General features: G+C 40.1%; 2 protein-coding genes across 4 annotated transcripts; one reads left to right on the top strand and one right to left on the bottom strand.

The window, feature by feature from the left end:
• The first annotated feature begins 1212 nt into the window (after positions 1–1212).
• Positions 1213–3321, top strand: mrps25 (mitochondrial ribosomal protein S25). The gene is made up of 4 exons (XM_035382157.1): positions 1213–1453; positions 1666–1772; positions 2275–2362; positions 2713–3321. The coding sequence occupies exons 1-4, from the start codon at positions 1320–1322 to the stop codon at positions 2900–2902; spliced, it is 519 nt and encodes a 172-aa protein (XP_035238048.1). The 5' UTR covers positions 1213–1319; the 3' UTR covers positions 2903–3321.
• Positions 3320–12729, bottom strand: LOC118207940 (rabenosyn-5). 3 transcript variants are annotated; one of them, XM_035382154.1, is made up of 13 exons: positions 12626–12697; positions 11300–11328; positions 10567–10858; positions 10130–10264; positions 9672–9772; positions 9409–9454; positions 9056–9217; positions 8447–8709; positions 7988–8058; positions 7788–7874; positions 7580–7682; positions 7346–7450; positions 3320–7130 (listed from the first exon to the last, which is right to left on the bottom strand). In XM_035382154.1, the coding sequence occupies exons 3-13, from the start codon at positions 10727–10729 to the stop codon at positions 6027–6029; spliced, it is 2340 nt and encodes a 779-aa protein (XP_035238045.1). In that variant the 5' UTR covers positions 10730–10858; positions 11300–11328; positions 12626–12697; the 3' UTR covers positions 3320–6026. The 3 variants fall into 3 exon arrangements, with proteins under 3 accessions (XP_035238045.1, XP_035238044.1, XP_035238046.1); XM_035382153.1 differs by lacking the exon at positions 11300–11328 and having other exon boundaries at positions 12626–12729; XM_035382155.1 differs by lacking the exons at positions 11300–11328; positions 12626–12697 and adding an exon at positions 12330–12586.
• Positions 12730–19509: the final 6780 nt, after the last annotated feature.

Here is a 19509-nt window from a genome sequence, read left to right as displayed (position 1 = left end):
AATCATTTGTGTTGAATGTGGTCCCATACCTTTTGACCTTTTGAAGTCCGATTTCTGAAGACCACCTTTCTTTTTTGCTTGTTTAAAATGGAATAAATAAGGAAATGTGTGAATTGTTATGTACACATCATTTATATAGTAGATGTTTCTTGTTCTTTAAAAATGTCCTATATTCTACCTCATCCTAACAAAGTGCATATGTGCACTGATGTCATTTCAGACAAGTTCTTGCAACACTTTGTTTTTTTTTTTGGGGGGGGGGGGGGGGGATATAAATAAATTAAATAAAATTAAAATCTGTCTAGAATACAAGCCCACCCTCAAGTGGTCTTCACAAATTCTACCTAACATTTCCCCTCAATTACAACACCTTTGTTGAAAAACAACCTTAAGCCAAGCTTAAATTTAAGCACAGGGGCGCATTTAAACCAAACTGGAATGTAGAATTGCACTTGATTTGAACACATGGTCATACCCAACTCAGCCAGCTCCAAACCAAGTGTTAAGACAGCAGGGCAGGCAAAGAGGGAAAAGAAAATGCAAGCAAACAGAAGGGAATATGGCATTACAAAGCAACAAGGGTCAAGGAATTCAGCAACAAAAGAACAATTGGCATAGAAAATGGTGATTTTAATATATTTAGCGTTCATTTGATAGGGTTCATTTAGTAGGTCTACAGCAGGCTTCACCCACTGAACTTTGCGAATTCTTACTTGGTTCTGTACGCTCACTGTGACGCTCATTTCTCAGCTCCACACGCACGATATTTGCAAAACTAAATACACGCCACCAAATAAAATAAACAGAATAAACACCCCACTTCACAGTCGACAAGCGCATATGATTTCCAACTCAGAAATTATATTATCCTGGATTATGGTGGTTACTCCGCCTCATAGAATATGCTCCGCCCTCACTTCAGCGTGTCTACTGCTACTGACTCTGCTCTGCTCCAATCGTGATTACTATTACTCAATGAAAGATCTCCTTCTTAGGTCTGCTAGTTAGTGTAGTTTTATTTATTTCTTCTAAGATGGGTTAATTCTTTTTAAACATGTTTTATTGCAATATAGATGAACAAATGAAAACAAAACGCGCACTTTTTAAATTTTCGTTTGATAACCTTTTCACATATCGAGCCGAATAAAAACAGTTTTATCATTATGTGCAGCCGATGAACTACAAGTACATTGATGCAATACGTAAGCGAGCTCTCCGTACGTAAAGGGTACATGCTGACAAGGTAGGCAGAGAGCTGCGTGAAGTCTCCTACCCCTGGTTTCAATGGTGGAAACTGTTTTTTACTTATTTTTGTAGCCATGCCTATGAAAGGACGATTCCCCATTAGGAGAACACTAGAATATCTTCAGAAAGGGGAGATTGTCTTCAAAAATACAGTGAAGATCATGACGGTCAATTACAACACGCAAGGAGAGCTAAGCGATGGGGCAAGGTCAGTGCTACTGAGCGGCTAAGGAGCTAGTCGGCTAGCTCGCTGTGAATATTCTATGCTGATGCATAGCGACCTAAACGTTTCTGTGATAGTATGATGGATGTTTGTTAGCTAACTGCCAATTAGGTTGGTAGAAAATCTTCTTAATAGCAAAAAAGAATGATTTCATATGTATTTTATGTTTAAATGTTATTTATTGCTTTCTTTTTCAGAAAGTTTGTATTTTTTAACGTTCCTCAAATTCAGTACAAAAATCCTTGGGTTCAAATCATGATGTTCAAAAATATGACTCCATCGCCATTCCTCAAGTTCTACCTTGGTAAGTGTTAGCCTACTACAGCCTCTGATGATTACCAGCACATTTCTGGCAGGTAGAAATTAGATATTGACAAGTAATTATCTCATTTGGAGAAATACGTATAAGTTATCAAAGAAGGTTATTGCATGTAGGTCAAAAGATTTGCAAAATGTGTAGTATTTGTGTGTATTTTCAAAAACATTCCTATCTACATTTAAAATATATTTATATTACACTGCCGATCAGTGCCCAAATAAAAAGTGTACAAATGATGAATGCAATCATTTTGATCAATGGACCAGAGCAAATACACAATTACCTGCAGTTGTAGTAGTTACCAATCAGATATTTGCGTCTGCAACCCCACATCATTTAGCCTAGTTCTCAGTCAGTTATCATGGTTATCAGATATTTTATGTTATAGAACGTTGTTTATACTCACGTGGGCATTCATAGTCATGATTATTATTTAGTTTTAAATAATTAATATTACTGTCTATTCATCTTTCTGGTGTATGTATAGATGACGGTGAGCAGGTTTTGGTGGATACAGAGGGGAAAGACCACAAAGAAATTACCCATCATGTCAAGAAGATCATGGGCAAGACCCAGTGAGTAGCAGATTAATCAGTCAGTGCAGTAATAGAGTGAAACACCCAAGACAGTGTTCCAAGGCAAAGAAAACTATTGTAAATGTATCCTTGACAGAATTCAGTGCGATTTGCCTGAAGCAGTCTCTGCAACTTTGAAGAACCAATTTCATGCATAAGCTGTGCATTCTCTATCGTACCACAAGGAGCCAGTTGTTGCATCTTCCTCTAGTCGTCAGGTGTCCTATGGCACAGTAGTACTGCATGCCACCCCATAGTTCTGTCAGTCCTGCTTTAGGGAGAAGTGTGTTTGTGTGTGCTTGTGCGTGTGAGTCCATTTTTTCTCACACCGCTTTCTCATACCACTCTAGAGAAGAGCTACAGGCTGAGGCCCTGGCCAGGATGGTGGCTTCAAACCCAGCCAACTTTGGGCCCAAGAAGTACTGCCTGAAGGAGTGCATGTGTGAGGTAGAGGGGCAGGTGCCGTGCCCAGGCCTGGTGCCTCTGCCTAAAGAAATGACGGGCAAGTTTAAGGCCCAGATGAAGGCAGCCGAGAGCTGAAGGAGAGCAGTTGGGACTCTTGTATATACTGGACTATGAACACTGCAGCTTTTTTTTTTTTTTTTACAATAAAGAACTTAAGAACACCTGAACCTGCAGGGGAATGTTATTTCAAAAGGAAACCTTCCATGTGAAGCTTTAGTACTTGCATGGAAAGTTAATTGAACAGACAGTACCCTGTTCCATCTCCACACCTATACAGATGTAGTCTGAATCCTTATGGTTATTCTTGAAAATTAACTGGGAATTTAAAAAACTATTGTACCCTCAGAATCAAGGTAAGTAATATGATGAAGTTTATCTATGCTATGTTTCAACCTGGACGTAATGAACTTGTGAAACATGGAATGATGTGTTTGGTATTAAAATGCATCTACTCGCAGTGATGGCTTTGAATTAAAAAAAGAAAAGGAAATGCACCATTTTGAGCATAAGCCAGTTTTATTAGTGCAGAATGACTGACCCTGTTGATACCAATGCAGTACAGGCAAACTTTATCATTAGTTTCTTTTCAAATGATTTACCTTTATCACAAATACATTCTACTGTATTTAACTTTTTTTTATAACAAAATGTACTGTTCTCTATTCAGTCATAATGCAGTAGTGTTTAAGTGGAGCATCAGGGACAGGTGAAATACTGTTCAGCGGAGGGGAAAAAAATCTAAATGTTAGTAAACCAAAGTCAGCACTGTTAGACAGAAAAGCACTTTCAAAGGAGACACGTGGTCTTGCCAATGGTATATATAATACTTTTTGTTTAGTGTTCAGCATTACATTTTCCTATGTTAAAACAAAGAGAATAAGTAAAACAGCTATCAGTTCTACTATACCAAAAAACAGACAAAGCCATCAGTAAGATGATCCAATCTCAGGCCAGACACCTCATGCATACAATAATAATGAGATAAATTCATTTGTCATGTCCTCCGTCATGCCCTCTTGAGCACCGTTGCCATACAAACTTGCATTTTTGGCTGCAGGTGTAAAATGTGTTCATTTTCTGAAATATGAAGCAGTTGTGCATGATCGAGAAAGAACGGCTTCCACATCCAGTGTCTCCAGGTATATTTATATTTTTGGACAATGTTAAGGAACAAGACAAGGAATGAGTAATTCTACCTGATCCAAACCTCGAAAAGCACTGAACTGTAGATAATTTGGTTACATTTCCTATTGTATTCATCTCCTACATCAGGGGTCCTTGAACGTACTGAACTCATTATTGACAAAGAGTGAACGCATGTTCCGTGACCCCACCCACCCTTTATTGAAATATAGTCTGCCATATGTTAAAAAATGGAATTAAATGTTTTTTTTATTAGCATGTGTCAAAACTGCAGTAGATCAGTGTATGTACATGTATTAAGTGTATTATTTAATCCAACTCGTCTGAAAGGCAGTTGAAAGTATCATAGTGTTTTTTCTCTCAACTGTCAGCTGCTTCCATTAGTCACTAGAGGGCCATGGCCCACATTTTGGAAAGGCTGCCCCACATAAATGTGAGTGTGTACATACACACATATACAGTGCTACCGTGCTATACTACCCCCCAACCCACATCCGTTATCCCACCAGGAATTCCTAACGTAGAGACATCCACACAATCCATACTACAAGTAACTACCCAAATATAAGGAAACACTGTTCAGTCAACTGGTGAAGCCACATAAGTGTATTTGTTAGGGCAAAAATGTTGGCAGGACTATGTTTTTTTTGTTTTATTACATATAGCTAATGCACTGCAGTTCTATGAAGCAGTTTGTGCCCCATCTTTTCATTTCCAAATTTAGCCCTTGGTTTTTAACTGGCCGTATAACGTGGGAGCACTGTATATAGCAAAGCAATATTTCAACTTTCAGTTCTGTTCTTTGGAATAACAATGTTCACTCAGAGTCCTTAACCCTTCTGTTGCCCTTGAAACAGCTTAATATGGAAACAGTACTGTAAACACGACATTCAAAAGCTAGCTAGATGCCCATAGGGAAAGATGAACAAGCATTATATTTTTAATGTTCTGTGTTTCTAGATGCTGTCTGTAAGAGTGGTTAAGTTCAATGTCTTGTCAGTTGAAAATCTCTTGTTAGATTTTCCAGACTGTCTTCTCAACATTTCTTGTGTGATTTAAACCAAATCAGCATTTTTGTAGCATTTTAAATTGGTATATGGAATATCTGGACATTATTTTGGTTGTGTAGTCTAGTACCCTAAAATCTAGCCAGTTCCAAAGGATGATTAAAAGTTTGGATGATCCCCATCCCTCCTACACATTTAAATTGGTAGAAAACCTAGAATGAGTCAGATTTTCTCTGCATGGAAGTCCATAAAAGAAGATAAATTAATGGTGGCCATACTGAGTGGTTCTGCACCACATATAACCAAAGCGTGGAATAACATGGAAAACACGTTAACTGTTGAGAACATAGCTGTCATCCACACTCAGACATGCACACAAACAATTGTTGAAGATATCAAACAGATGTGCATCATCATGAAGTTAATTGGAGGTCACAAGAAATCAGTTATTTGTCAGTGAATGCAAACAGTCAGTGCTAGTGGGAGACAGCTATCACAAGTGCCAAAAGGTTTAAAAAACAGACTTCACAGTACAGAACTGCTTGTTTTTTGTTGGGTTTTCTATAGTCATTCACATGATGTGAATGATCTCAAAAATCTTACAGGTTATGAAATTGGAACTGATTTCTATTTTTAAGTAATATTCAGTCTTACAATTCTAGTTTCTTTTCCATAGGCTGCTATAACTTGCCTTTTTTAATGCAGAAAAAATGCTGAAAAGTACAGTATTTGTTCTGTTATCGGCTCAACACCCATCAGGTAACACAGGGATGTTCTGTACGCACAGAAATAAATTTAGGGCAAGACACTGAAGCTCAGATAGCTCATTACTAATCTTCAACACTTCAGAGGACTTTACAAGCTTCATTTCCTACTGTGGCTAACAAGAATGAGATGTTTGTTTCATTCCAACATTGTGCTTCTCTGTGAGCAAACTAAATGTGAGAGACCAAAACACGCTCAAATGGACAACTACAGTGTGTTAAATGAATTCCACCACAGGAATCAACGAAGACATAGCCAAAAGCACCAGCCCTATTAGACAACAATCACTGCGTCTTACTCCTCTGCTCCTGCAGGGTGCGTTGCAAATCCCGGAGGTTCTCCGAGAGCAGCTCGACCTCGTCTGTGCGCCCATTCAGCTTGGCATCAAAGATATACGCCCGAATGTTATCAATCTGCTGAAGCAGAAGCTCCTCTTCTATGATGTCTGGTTCATTGTCCTCCTCAAAGGGGTTGGTAGAGATCCCTGGTTTGATGGCTTGCACCTTGGAATTAGAGGCCTCGCTGAAAGGGTTCCCTTCATTCTCCTCATCCTCAAAGGGGTTTGCAGGCCCTGTGACTCCTCCTTGCCCTGTGGTGCACTCTTCCTCTTTGTCATCTTCAAAGGGGTTATATTCCTTGCCATTGGGGACCTCTTTTTGAGAGTGTTCTTTCAAGATCTCTTCTGCAAATGGATTAAATGGATCTTCCTCAATTGGGGTGGAGTTCTCTTCTTCAAATGGATTTAGGGAGGGAGCTGGGGCATTGTTTTGTTCTTTTGAAGCATGGGGTTGTGGTTCATCCTGCTGCCTCTGTGGAGGGGGTGATTCTTCCCGGCTTGGCAAGTAGTCAAAAGCTTTCATGGACTGGGTTTTTGAGAGAGGGCTGATCTTTGTCTTGGTGCTGCCCAAACCTCCAACGTGCTGGCCCCCATACTCTTCCCCAACCTGGACAGACTGTGTATCCCTGAAGTCCAGGGAGCATGCACGGGTGCGCATGGAGGCCCTCTGCTGTTCCTCCCTCTCCTGCAGGAAGTGAAGCTGCTCCTGTTGTAGGTTCTCCTCCTCTGCCATCTTCTTGGACAGCTGGATGGCCAGCGAGGTCTGCTGCTGGTCGTATTCATCTTGCAGCTGCCGCAGGTTCTCCTCCAGCATGGCCACCTCATCAGTGCGCTGGGCTGTGCGGGCTTGTTGGAGGAAGGACTGGATGTTGTCTATCTGCTGTAGTAGAGGGTCCTGGAACTCTCTGGTGTGCAGCACACTGGAGGAGGGCAGCCAGCCTCCAGCTTTGGTCATCACTGGCTTTGGTGGCTGGACGGCTTCTCCATTTGTGTTGGCCATAGAGCGAGACTTCTCCATTTCTGACCTTCTCTTCTGTGCTTCCAGTGCAGCCTGTTGAATAAGATAAACAATGTTACTATATCTGTACCTAATTAGACAATCTGCTTTTCAAGAAAAGGCTCAATAGAAAACTACTTATCACATCTTCAGTCTTGACAATTTGACTTTCAAGCATTTTTGAGTTTGAGTAACCTCATATCTGGGTTTTGCCAACTTAATATATTTCCCCATTTCATATCTTAGTTAACAGGCATGTCACTTCTCACCTGTCTCTCCAGCTGTAGCCTCTTCTCCTGTTCTTGTTTCCTCTTCTCCTTGAGCTCCTCATATTTCTCCTTTGTAGGCAGAGACATCAACCCTAGCAGCTTTTCCTGAAACAGAATCTATATCTCAGAGCACTGGCAGCTTGTGACAAGGGAATAGCTGTAAACCATTTGAATAGGGATCACCAGCCCTTAATTATGGAATAAATGACGACTGATATTTAGGTGCACTCTCACCTGTACAAAAAGGGTGGCTGTATATCTGACCATTCTTTGCAGTTGTAGGGTCTTTGGGTGTGGCGGGGGTTCCTCTTTCATGCCCAGGGTCAGAATCTTCTTACTATGCATTAGAAAAAAAATACTATTTCACTTGGCAGATTTTCTCTTTATGTACATACAATGCAACTGAAAGGCAAACCACATAGAAGAAACTGCAAGTGGGTACCTTAGTGCGTCAATCAGTTCATAATATTTCTGCACTTCCATTCGAAGGCCATTAGCATGTTCTAGATTGTACGTAGTCTCCCCAGAACTGCAAGCAAATGTGAAATAAAATCAATTACCACAACCAATCAACAAATAAACTAAAAATGTTGCAAATGACTACTCCTTGGAGGGATAATACTTCATGAAGAGACATATTACTTCAAAGATTCTGCCATTTTTATGTACTCTGGGGCCTTCTCATCCACCTTATCCATGCAGAGCCTCAGCCTCTGAGGAAGAAGGAAATGAGCAGTCAACACGAGGAGAAGCTTGTGAAACTCTGCAGTGCCCTGTACAGAAGACCTGATGCTGTGCATCAGTGCCAAATAATACAATAAGCTCTTACTATTCTCTTCATGCGAGCCTGCCAGGACACTTTACAAGGCATTGCACTGCATTCTTTAAGTGTCTCAGAGTAGGCGTGCGGATCCAGGGTCAGATTTCATATACTTTTATCCTAACCTCATCCATTCTGCTGAAAGAAAAGCCGATCCAAGATCAGCACTCCTACTCCAAGATGCTTCATGAAGATGGGCCCTGATTTGAAAGTGGCAGCTACAGCAGCATCTGTGATACGGATCAAAGACGAGGTGCATCTGAAAGCTCCCACCCAAGTACCTCATAGAGCTTGACAATGTCGGGTACGTGGTCTTTCTCTTCCAGTTTCTGCTGCCTCCTCAGCAGGGTGTCCATGCAGTGGCGGCAGCAGCGGACGCGGTCATCGTCCTTCTCCTCCAGCATGGAGCTGACGCTGCTCAGGCTGCTGATGCTGCCACGGCGTGAACCTGGCGTACTGCCCCCTGCTGACATGGACTGGGACTGGGACAGGCCTGGGCTGCCCGGGGCACACAGCGCCTCCCTGGTGCCCGTCGTCAGCTTATCTGCGTCCAGCAAACAAGGCCGGCGTTACAGGCAGCGATTTGGACCTGAAGCTGCGAGGTGTGAATCTCTTTCTTATTACATTTAATAGACCATTTTCTTTAGTGAATGTCACAGTGTCTTGGCTTTAGAAATGACACTATTTTGCCTGGATGTTACACAAACATAAGGTAACTAAAGTGCTTTTTACCTTTGGCAATTTAACTGAGGCAGAACTCAATATAACAATCCCTGTGTACAAAGGCCAGCCTTCCTTTAGAGTCCTTATATTGTATATCTGTTGTATTTGTGCATGAATTAACGTGTGAGATGTATGAGTGTTTTGAAAGAGTGTGTGCCTGTACTCACGTGCCAGTGGGAGTGGCACAAAGTCCATGCATTTCCTGCACATGATGGACCCGCAGAGACGACAATGGTGCCGTCGATTACGAATGTTAAATTTGTTCCCGCAGTCTGGGCAAAATGGCACATCTGAGTCGCTCACCCACGAAACAACAGACTTCTCAATTGCTGGGAAAGACATATTCCATGAAAATGTTAGGGATGTTTCTACATCATCGTGATAAAAATACCCAGCTTCAAAAAAGTGATCAGGTTCAATTTAAGGTATAGAGACAAAAATATTTTAAAGGATTTAACTGGAAGAAATTTAAACATAAATGTCAAGCCTCTATCAACTTGTTACTGCATTTATGACTTACCTCTAATTTTGGCGGCATCTGTAGTGGTTCTGTCAAATGATGTAAGCTGAAAATAAGAAAAAAATGTAAAGGAGTGTTTTGTCTTATTCGGTTTCAATTTTATGCTTAAATAGACTAAGATAATTACATTGGAAGCCACATCTTTCATTTTACTTTCAGCCATCATCTGAACTCTGCATTCAAATTGTGGATTATACTGTTGCCATAAATCAAGAAAACGCATTATTCAAGCAAATTTGCTCATTTGAATGAATCTCACTCACCTTTTCTAATCTGATGATTAACTTATTGACTTCAATGACATAGTGGTCAATTCTTGCTGCCCGATGTTTCTTGAAGCTTTCAAGGTGACTTCTAGTTGCCCCTATATGTATGATGACATGCTAGTTCAGTGTAAACTTTGCAAGGCCACTAAATGTGTTTTTCACAGCACATCTGTGGGTGGGGCACAGGGATACTGGAAGCACTTCACATGGTTATTGCCCTTTTGAGAGAGGTAATGTCTTAATTTCAATCATACAAGGTCCTGAACATATCTGGTTTAAATACTTAACTAATATGCCATTTGTTCACATTTCCGCTTATTTGAAACCAAGGGGTTTTATCACTTGCCAAAACACAACGGTTCCTCCATATTTATACAGTTAATGAAAGCATTCTCGATATTGCAAGGAGACGGTTTTAAGGATCTCAGAGGCCACCCTAGCAAACCCAGTCTCACCCAGTTCCTGGGGCTCCCACATGTAGGGGTCCACTCCCCCATAGTAGAAGGATTCATAGGTCCCGGAATCTGCACGGTCTTCCCCATCCCGCTTTAACAACTTGTCCTTGGCTTTCTTAGCTTTCTGCACAAGACCTGCCAAAGGAAGGGAGAAACAAAGCTTGGTGTTTCTGGGATGGTAGTGCAGTGTATTGGCTAGGGAACTGGGCTTACAATGCCAAGGATATGGGTTTGAATTCCAGGTGGGGCTACTGTCGTTGTACCCTTGACCTTTGGTAAATATCCAGCTATATAAATGCATTGTATGTGAAAACAATGTAACCTGTGCAAAGTCACTCTGGGTAAGTGAGTATTTGTTAAATGTAAATGTAAGAAAATGGTTTGGTGACATTACGATGCAGAAGAATGTGTAGGAGACCATCACAGCTTTTACTCACTCTTCAGCTGGCCCCTGACATGGCGGTCCTCGCCCGCATGCTCCTCCTCATAGTGATCCTGCAGCTGATAGAAGGACTGCAAATCCTTCAGGCACAGTGGACACAGGAAGCCCTCCTTTACCTCCCCTGGGGCATCAAAAGGAGGGGGGTAGCTGGAGGCCATGCAGGAAGCTGCTGGGCTTAGGCTGGGAAGGCAGGAGCCGAGTCTTCTGGGTCTCTGGCGGTCTCTCACAACACGCTACACTGGGGATGAGTCACGCCCCTCATCCACTCCATAGTAGTACAGGACTCTCTGAAACACACAGTACAGCAAATGAAATGAGAAGGAATGTCTTCCACAAGGGGAAGTTACCCACCATCACAAACTGGCTCTAGTGTTTATTACGCACTTGCATGTGCAAATATTGGTATAACATTGAGACACCTGGGAAAATAGAGGTTAGGTGAACAACGTATGCTACCTGTTAATGTAACTGTAAACTGCAAAAGGCCTACAATTAATGCTGGAATTTCTTATGATACAAAACTTGGCAGTAGTGCCCATCTAAAAATACAAACTGGGAAACCAGGAATAGTGGGAAAAGTATGGTCAAAGGGGCAAAGTGAATGTGAAGTCAAAGAGTACATATGCATTTAGGGAGACTGAATATGTCCAGGAACTTATTTGGAGGAACATCAAGGGGACAGGAGACTACTGGTGTTTATGTCAGTGTCTGCAATCATCTTTCTTAACTTTTTATCCGCAAGGGTCTTTTGAGCTGCCTGTTGGATAATCAGAAACAGATTCTCTTTTTAAAACATGGTCATTCACAGTAACATAATCTATTCTGATACAATTTATGTTTACCTAAAATTAGCATGCAATTACACTGCAATGGCTTCACTGAACCTAATCAATCCCTGGAAATTCAAAATCGAGGGAAATTTCCTTGATACACACACTCGCAAACAATGTCTCACTGAACAAAAAACAAAAACATCTGAATTAAAATACAGGCTGGAAAATAAACTAATTAGAAATCAATTCGTTAAGTTGGTTACAAATATTTGAATAATGCCATCAGTGCACTGTTTTACTTTTGCACTCTATACGTTTTAAATACTCTATACATCTTATAATAGAAGAAAAAGAAAAAAAGAGTGCAGCTCGTATTGAAGTTTTTATGTTAAAACTAAAATAAGTGACAGTGGATAGCTAATAACTCAGCATGCTCGAGTATTTGATGCATCCGACGTTCCATCCCTCTAGACAGCCGCGTTATTATAGACGTTTAGCTTCAACTCCACGATTTCGTATGATATTAAATAAAAGTGTGTTGAAGAACATCAAAACGTTCATGCGTTTTAAGCATATGAAATCTTATGTGTAAATCTTATATAGCTATTCTACACCCTCAAAAAACAACGATACATTACGGAGATAATTTTACAAAGGTCAATTTGAAAACCAGTTCCTAACTTACATCCAGTTAAAAGCAAAATAATGAGTCTAGACGCCTAGTTCACTATACCGCTAGCTGTAGCTATTGACAGCTAGTACAATGACAATATACAACTTTCACTCAGTTCTTTAGACTATGACAAGACAACCGAATATTTGATAGCCTCCAAAATCAATGTAGACAGATAGCCAGCTAACTTAGATTCTAGATCTAAATGGTTTTCCCACGAGAAATATGAAAACATTTTCATCCTGCTCACGCAATTTGTGGAGTACAGTTCATCTGCAGCTATTTCTGACTGAGTAGCAGCTTATTACTCACCTTCCAAATTTGTTTTTCATGTATCGCTGGCTAGACATTCGCCAATAAATAATTATACTGCAACGAATGTTCAATTTTATGAAAAGCACATTTAAAGTTGTAATATATTCTAGTAAGGCCAGTTAGCAACCTCGGTAGTTAATTGATTGCCACACGATAGAATGTAACGTAGCTAGCTAGCTACCACAGATTACTGACATTAACCCAATAATAAAAACATATTAATGTAGTGAATAACAAATAATCTAATTTTATAAAGATATACGAGGACTGTTAACAGCTCCATAAATACTTACAGAGCACTTGTTACTGTTTTGACAGCTTAAAATCTTCGGTAAAGCAGCTGATGCTCCCTCCGCGGGTTAAAGGTTACCAGCCCTACCTAGTCACATGGCGTGTCATGTGATTTTTATTTTTTTATTTTTTTACATTCTTTGTTTTGTTTTTGTTCCATATCGTAAGAGAAAGGGGACAAACTTCACCGGGGACAAACTTCACCGGGCTAAATGCGCTACTATTGTTCTCACACGGTTGTATGGAGCCTGTGTAGCGGGCTCGAGTCACTTGGTACAATCAAAGATCATTCGCTGCAAGGATAGCAGTATTCTTCGATCAGGAGTTACGATCACAATTACGTACAGCGATGTTAAATTAAATGAAGCATGGCGTATCGTAGCGAATTGTGCTTTGATAAGTGAACAGGTGCGTGCCCAAAATTTTTGACCTCGCGTATCCGTTTCTTCCAAGGGCGCTGTGTATGCGAGAGCATGCTTTCCATGGCACTCTCAGACACATTTTTGCAAAGAGCTTCCATATAAAAATTATACCTGAATTGATCCTAATGCCCTACCCCTACGGATGGACAAGACTAGATGAACTAGGGTAAGCATCCAAAACGTTCAAAAACAAAGAAAAAGAAAAAAAGAGTGCAGCTCGTATTGAAGTTTTTATGTTAAAACTAAAATAAGTGACAGTGGATAGCTAATAACTCAGCATGCTCGAGTATTTGACTTAAATCGTACAATTGTGAGATGTTCCTAATTAAAGAGTGGCTGGCTACTGATTTGAGTGACTTTGACAACACCATTGTCCAACTTAATTTCCTCTTTTGTTTGGTATTGATATCATCCTAAATAATTTTGCTGTAGACATGCGCCAGCCCATTGAATTCAATTCAAACCACAGCTCATATCTGCCACTACCTGCTATACTGCTATAAAATATAAGTGCCTCCTGCCAATTTTTTTTTTTTCCTACGTCCTTACTAAACGTGTCTTATAAGTGCGCCTCCATTTCTCACGTTGCCTGTGAGAAATTCAGGACCTCCCTAGTTTACAGAATTGGTTCACCTTTCTTGCACAAAGAGATGATAGCAGGCCCTTTTATTGCATCTCAACTGGTACACTGTGGAAAACATGGTGGACTCATTGACTGACTCGCTGTCCAGGAGACTGGATTCCCCAAACTCACTATGCCAAAACAAAAATAAGGGTATGAGGGGTAACTATGAGCTGCAGTTTCACTTTTGATTTTCTTTTGTATAAAAGGCATCGATATGTAGGCTACTATGTGCAAATTTTACTGTTCATCCGGCATATTGTCTTAACCCATATCTACACAAATTATGTAGATATGCTATGCATAAAAGGGCAGTAATTCCTACAAGAAGCACCTGATATGGATGTAAATACGCTCATTGTTTTATGTCAAATTCAATGTGCAAAAATGACAACAACTGTCCCAGTACTTTAGCATTTCACCACGAAAAACAGCCCCACTCCATTATTCCTCCTCCACCAAACTTTACATTTGGCACTATTCAGGCCAGTACAGTTGACACTACGCATTCCGCCAAACCCAGATTTGTCAGGGAGACTGCCAGATAGTAAAGTGTGATCCTTCACTCCAGAGAACACGTTCCCACTGCTCCGGAGTCCAATAGCAGTGTGCTTTACACCACTCCAGCCGATGCTTGGCATTACTCATGGTAATTATCAGCTTGTGTACAGCTGCTCGGCCATGGAAACCCATTTAACGAAGCTCTTTTATAAACAGTTCTTGTGCTGACGTTGTTTCCAGAGGTAGTTTGTAACTCTGTAGTGAGTGTTGCAACCAAAGACAGGTGATTTTTACACACTACACACTTCAGCGCTCGGCAATCCCATTCTGTAAGCTTGTGTGGCTTACCGCTTTGCGGCTAAGGTGTTGTTGCTTCTGTATGTTTCCTCTTCACAATAACAGCACTTACAGTTGACTGGGGCAGCTCTAGTAGGACATAAATTTGATGAACTGACTTGTTGGAATGAGGCATCCTATGACAGTGCCGCATTGAAAGTCACAGCTCTTCAGTATGACCCATTCTATTGCAAATGATTGTCAATGGAGATTACATGGCTGTATGCTTGATTTTATGCACCTGTTGCAATGGGTGTGGCTGTAATAGCTGAAACCACTATATATATATATATATATATATGGCCCCTTCCCATGAGTTTAGTTGTTCTGAGATAATAGTGGGGCCTGCTATTGAAGGTGCTCACCACATGGTGGTGCTGCCAACTAATATATTTAAATTCATTTGCTTGTACGATTTTGTAGACTTCTGGAGAAGAATAACTACTAACTATGCCAGTCAAACCAAAGGTCTTGTTTTCGTGGCCCTGGACAGCCAGCAAAACCAAAATTACAGACTTTTCTGTCTGTAGTGCTAGGAGTCACAGGAGGTCACTTGTTTCATTCAATATCATTGAGATAGTGATTTTAAACTAAACACCAGATACTTTACTAACAATTTATAATGCTTTAAAAGACCATGTAGCAATATATTTCCTTTTCACAAATTAAAGGCACAATTTATCTAAAAAACCATTGATCTCCTCAACCATTGATGTTTATTTAATTAGTTACAATTCTGTGCTGTTCAGTTTTATGTTAATAGATGTAATGTGAATAGGACAGCTTTATAAGGACAGCATTGTAAACATGATTTGAAGCTGTAGATGCCGTTTTTTTAGATGGTGATGATTTTACTGACAAGTGTTAACAATGGTGAGACTTGCATTGGAACGAAGTGGGTGGTAGCACTCTCTGGAAGATAAGAGGTAATAACAGCTTGTAGTAAACTTCAAAATGTCTGAAGATTAGAAAAGAACATTCTTTCTTATCTAATAAGAGATGCTTTGGGTATTTTAAATTAGTAGTTACCATTTTTGTTCTGGGAAACTTGGGGCCAGGGAACTGAACTGCATCTTTGATAGTAATATAAAGGGACAGTATTCTCCACAGTGTCTAGGGGGGTTGGGGGGTGAGGGTGGTAAAGTTAGAATGATTTCAAGAGCCCTGACAGAGGCCCACAGAGAATATTAGAACATTGGCTTTTCTGAGGTGCTGTGGCCCATAATCCACAGTGGTGCCTCTGTTGGCAAGAGTAGTAGCAAATGATTCTGTGGGTATAAATGTGCACAAACCCAGTGGCATCATCCCCATTCACTTTGGGGGACCTTACTTTTCTAATTATTCAGAAAAATGTTGGGGGATGGGGAACTGAAGCACCACTGTACAAATACCAAACACATACTATATTACCTGCATGCCAGGCTTTTCCCACAGTGGAAGGTCCAAACTGATGGCTGATCCTAGTTGTCATTGTGTTTGCTATGGATGGAGTCAAGCAAGGAATGTACATTGCACAGCCATTAGATGAGGCGGAAGCTAGATAGAAATATTGATTTTGACATATTGATATCTATAAGTAATTTATTGGCAGCAAGGTTACAATATAGGAGTTAAACAACATGATAAAAGCAATTCGCTCATGAAGTTATCTTCTGTTTTTATACAAAAAATATATTCAAAACAGTATAAGTAAGCCAATTTCTTGTTTGTAGTTGTCTTTATTTTTTATATATACACATATTGTGTTGTAATGTGTCCAGGTAACTGGTATGTTTGTACAAATCATTGTTTTACAATGTGCACGTGGTAAAAGAGGGACTAATATTAATGTTGTTATTATGTTCATTTAGCTGCATTTGCAAAAATGAGATCGTGCAGTGAGGACTGCTTTTTTTGCCACTCTTGGAGTGTTTTTCATCCCACTTGCGGAGTTTTTAAAAATCTGATTTCCTGGTGGTTATTTGAAGACTTCAGCCTCTATGTTTCCCAGTTTTTCTATTTCCTGTTTTCTGTGATTCATCTTTGTCACAGTGTCCCTGTAAATAGCACAAGCCTATATGAATAAAATTGAATTTAATGTGAACCAGGCCAGTGCAGAAGCCCCTTTTGAGTGAGAGCACAATCACCAAGACGGATGAATGCAGTTCATGGGATAAGCATATAGGAATATCCCCTAAATTCAGTATCTACAGTGTAACTGATATAGAGTGTGCTGAAATCCAGGAGAAATGCGCAACTGGAGTATGAGTATAATCACATTTACACTAGCATCATGATATCCCTGGTTTGACCTGATTGTGCTGAGACTGCATATATTGCAGACAAGGATTCATTATCTAGAACAGGGACGCAACCCCAGAAATATTGCTCAAGTTTGGCACATCTTCAGACCCATTCGCGAACACCTAGTGAGAAGGGAGAGAGTTTGGCGAGTGAATAGAGCAGACACTGGTTTATCATTCTCTGCACTGCTGTGTATGAACTTTAGTGTGCTCTGGGAAATGGTTTTCAATCAAGCACTTAGTGGGGGTTTTTGAATGTCATTATTTCTGTAGGAGAAAGATATTTTTCTTTTTAAACATGATTTTTGAAAAACTTCCCTCATAAAAAGTGACTTCCATAAGAACATGATTTTCAAAACACGTTTGCATCCAGAACAACCTGAATTCTCTGCAGCATGGATTAAATAAGATGCTGGAAATATTCCTTAGGGATTTTGATAGCTGGATAGCACCGCACAGTTCCTGCAGATTTTTTTGGCCGCACATTTATACTGCAATCCTCCTGTTCCACCTAATCCCAAAGGTAGGATTTGGGGACTGTGCCAGCTATTGGAGTAAACTGAGGTTGCTGTCATGTTCATGGAACCAACTTGAGATGATGCGTGCTTTGTGACTTGGTGCATTATCCTGCTGGAATTATCCACTGAGGTCATAAAGGGATGCACAAGATTCATGCTGTTTACACCAAATTGTGGCCCTACCATCTGCATGTCACAGCAGAAATGGATATTTGTCTCGGGAATGTTTTCCAGTTGTCAGTAGTCCAGATTTGGTGATTACGTGACCACTGTTGCCTCATCTTCCTGTTTTTAGTGTGGAGTGGAACCTGGTGCGGCCTTCTGCTGCTGTAGCCCATCCACTTCAAGATTCGGCACAGTGTGCATTCAGAGATACCCTTCTGCACGCCACTGTTGTTAACAGATGTCATTTGGCCTCTTTGCTTGAACGAGTCTGCCCAATCTCCTCGACCTCTCTCATTAACGAGGTGTGTTTACACACAGAATTACACAACACTATGTTGACATTTAATGCTGATGCTTATTATTACAAAAGCAGTTCAAACTTAAGATGAAAAGTAATATTAAATTTTAAGGAATATTGTTGCTTTAAAGTACTGACAACATTCCTTAGAATTTTTCCTCTCTTCTAAAACAAGGGGAGAAAGTTATGATTTTTCCATTCTGGAAATTAGCAAGATGAATCAATTTCATTTGTGTCTTAGGTTTTAATGTGTGGAAATGCAGGGGGTTGTGACAGGCTGAGGAATGGCCTCACTGGCCTCAGGCTGAGGCGATGATTAGCTGCAGTATATCTCACTCTGATTCCTGGGTACAAATGCTAAAGAGACTTTCCTCCCATGCTCTGAATCTCTTATTGCTTGTGGTATTTTATTTTATTTTTTTTAAGAATTTTTTTTTACAAAAAATAAAAAAAGTTTTTAAGGAGCCCTAAAGCTGTGTGTGTGTGTGTGTGTGTGTGTGTGCGCGTGCGTGCGTGTGTGCGTGCATACGTTGTCTGTGTGTGTGTGTGTGTGTGTGTGTGTGTGTGTGTGTGTACATGTGTGGGAGTGATATTTTGCAGGAGAGTTGTCTTGTTAATCTTGGTTAGAGTTTAGTAATACACTTCTCTCTGTTGCCTCCTATGGTATTCAATGTTCACTTGTTACATTCAAGCAACCTTTTTCGGTTTACCTCAATGTTATGACAGGTTAACTTGTTTGAACAAATAATCTTCCCCATCCTGTTTAGTTTTTAACTAAAACTGCAGTAGACCTGTGTGATATCCTACGCTATAGCTCGGAACTACTCCCAAGAAAGCTGTATATCCAGTTTATCTCCCAGGGAACTACACAGAGAAAAGCATTCTCATTTCTTGGCTCCAAAGCTCTATGCCTGTTTCAGTCTCTCATAAAACACCTCAAAATCAATAGCTAGTGCATTTCTCAAAACTCATATTTATAGCCCTATAAACATGAGTCACAATGCCTCAAGCTTATGGTTATATATATATATATATATATATCCAGTGCTGGTATATTCAGTGGAAAGTGTGTCAGAAAAAGGCAAGGTTATCTGTTAAGTGAAATATACTTAAAAAATATAACACAGAGGTCCTGTTGTTTTGGTTTGTTGTATCCTCTTCAGACAAATAGTTGATACAGTGTAATATGTCTAACATGTCTGCAGTGGATGACAAGAACAGTACAATGAATGACTCACTTCTACCTTATTATATTACATATCATAGGCATAAGGAGATGCTCTTTTTCTGGGCAATTTTACATAAGTGTATACAAAAAGGGTTAGGTAACAAAGACCTGGTGTTAAGTCTTTGGGGTTACAACCAATAGTAGCCATTAATACATAACTTTCTTATATGTAGAGCATTCATAAATGCACAACAAGAAGTTAATAGCCAAAGTAGGAGAGGGAGACTGAGAATGTTGTGCTTCAAGTTGAAAATGGATTTGAGGATATGATTTTTCTGTGTAGCACTAGTAAAGCCATGTTAAATTTCCAGAGATCAGCTTTAGGTAAGCCAAAATGCATTTTGCATGATGCAAAAGTGAGTTTTCACTTGACATTTGTTATAGGTTGTCATGAGAGGCTTTGTCTTGCTCTTGTGTTAAGGCTAGGGTGTTCGCTCAATGGTAGAATTGATTTGGTTCATTCTAAACAAAATAATGTGCTCACAGTCCACTGGTGGTATATGAGCAATTAAGA

Source organism: Anguilla anguilla, chromosome 11, assembly GCF_013347855.1.
Source record: "Anguilla anguilla isolate fAngAng1 chromosome 11, fAngAng1.pri, whole genome shotgun sequence".
NCBI lineage: Eukaryota > Metazoa > Chordata > Actinopteri > Anguilliformes > Anguillidae > Anguilla > Anguilla anguilla.
Note: the sequence above shows the minus strand (reverse complement) of the source record. Positions and strands in the feature narration are given on the sequence as shown.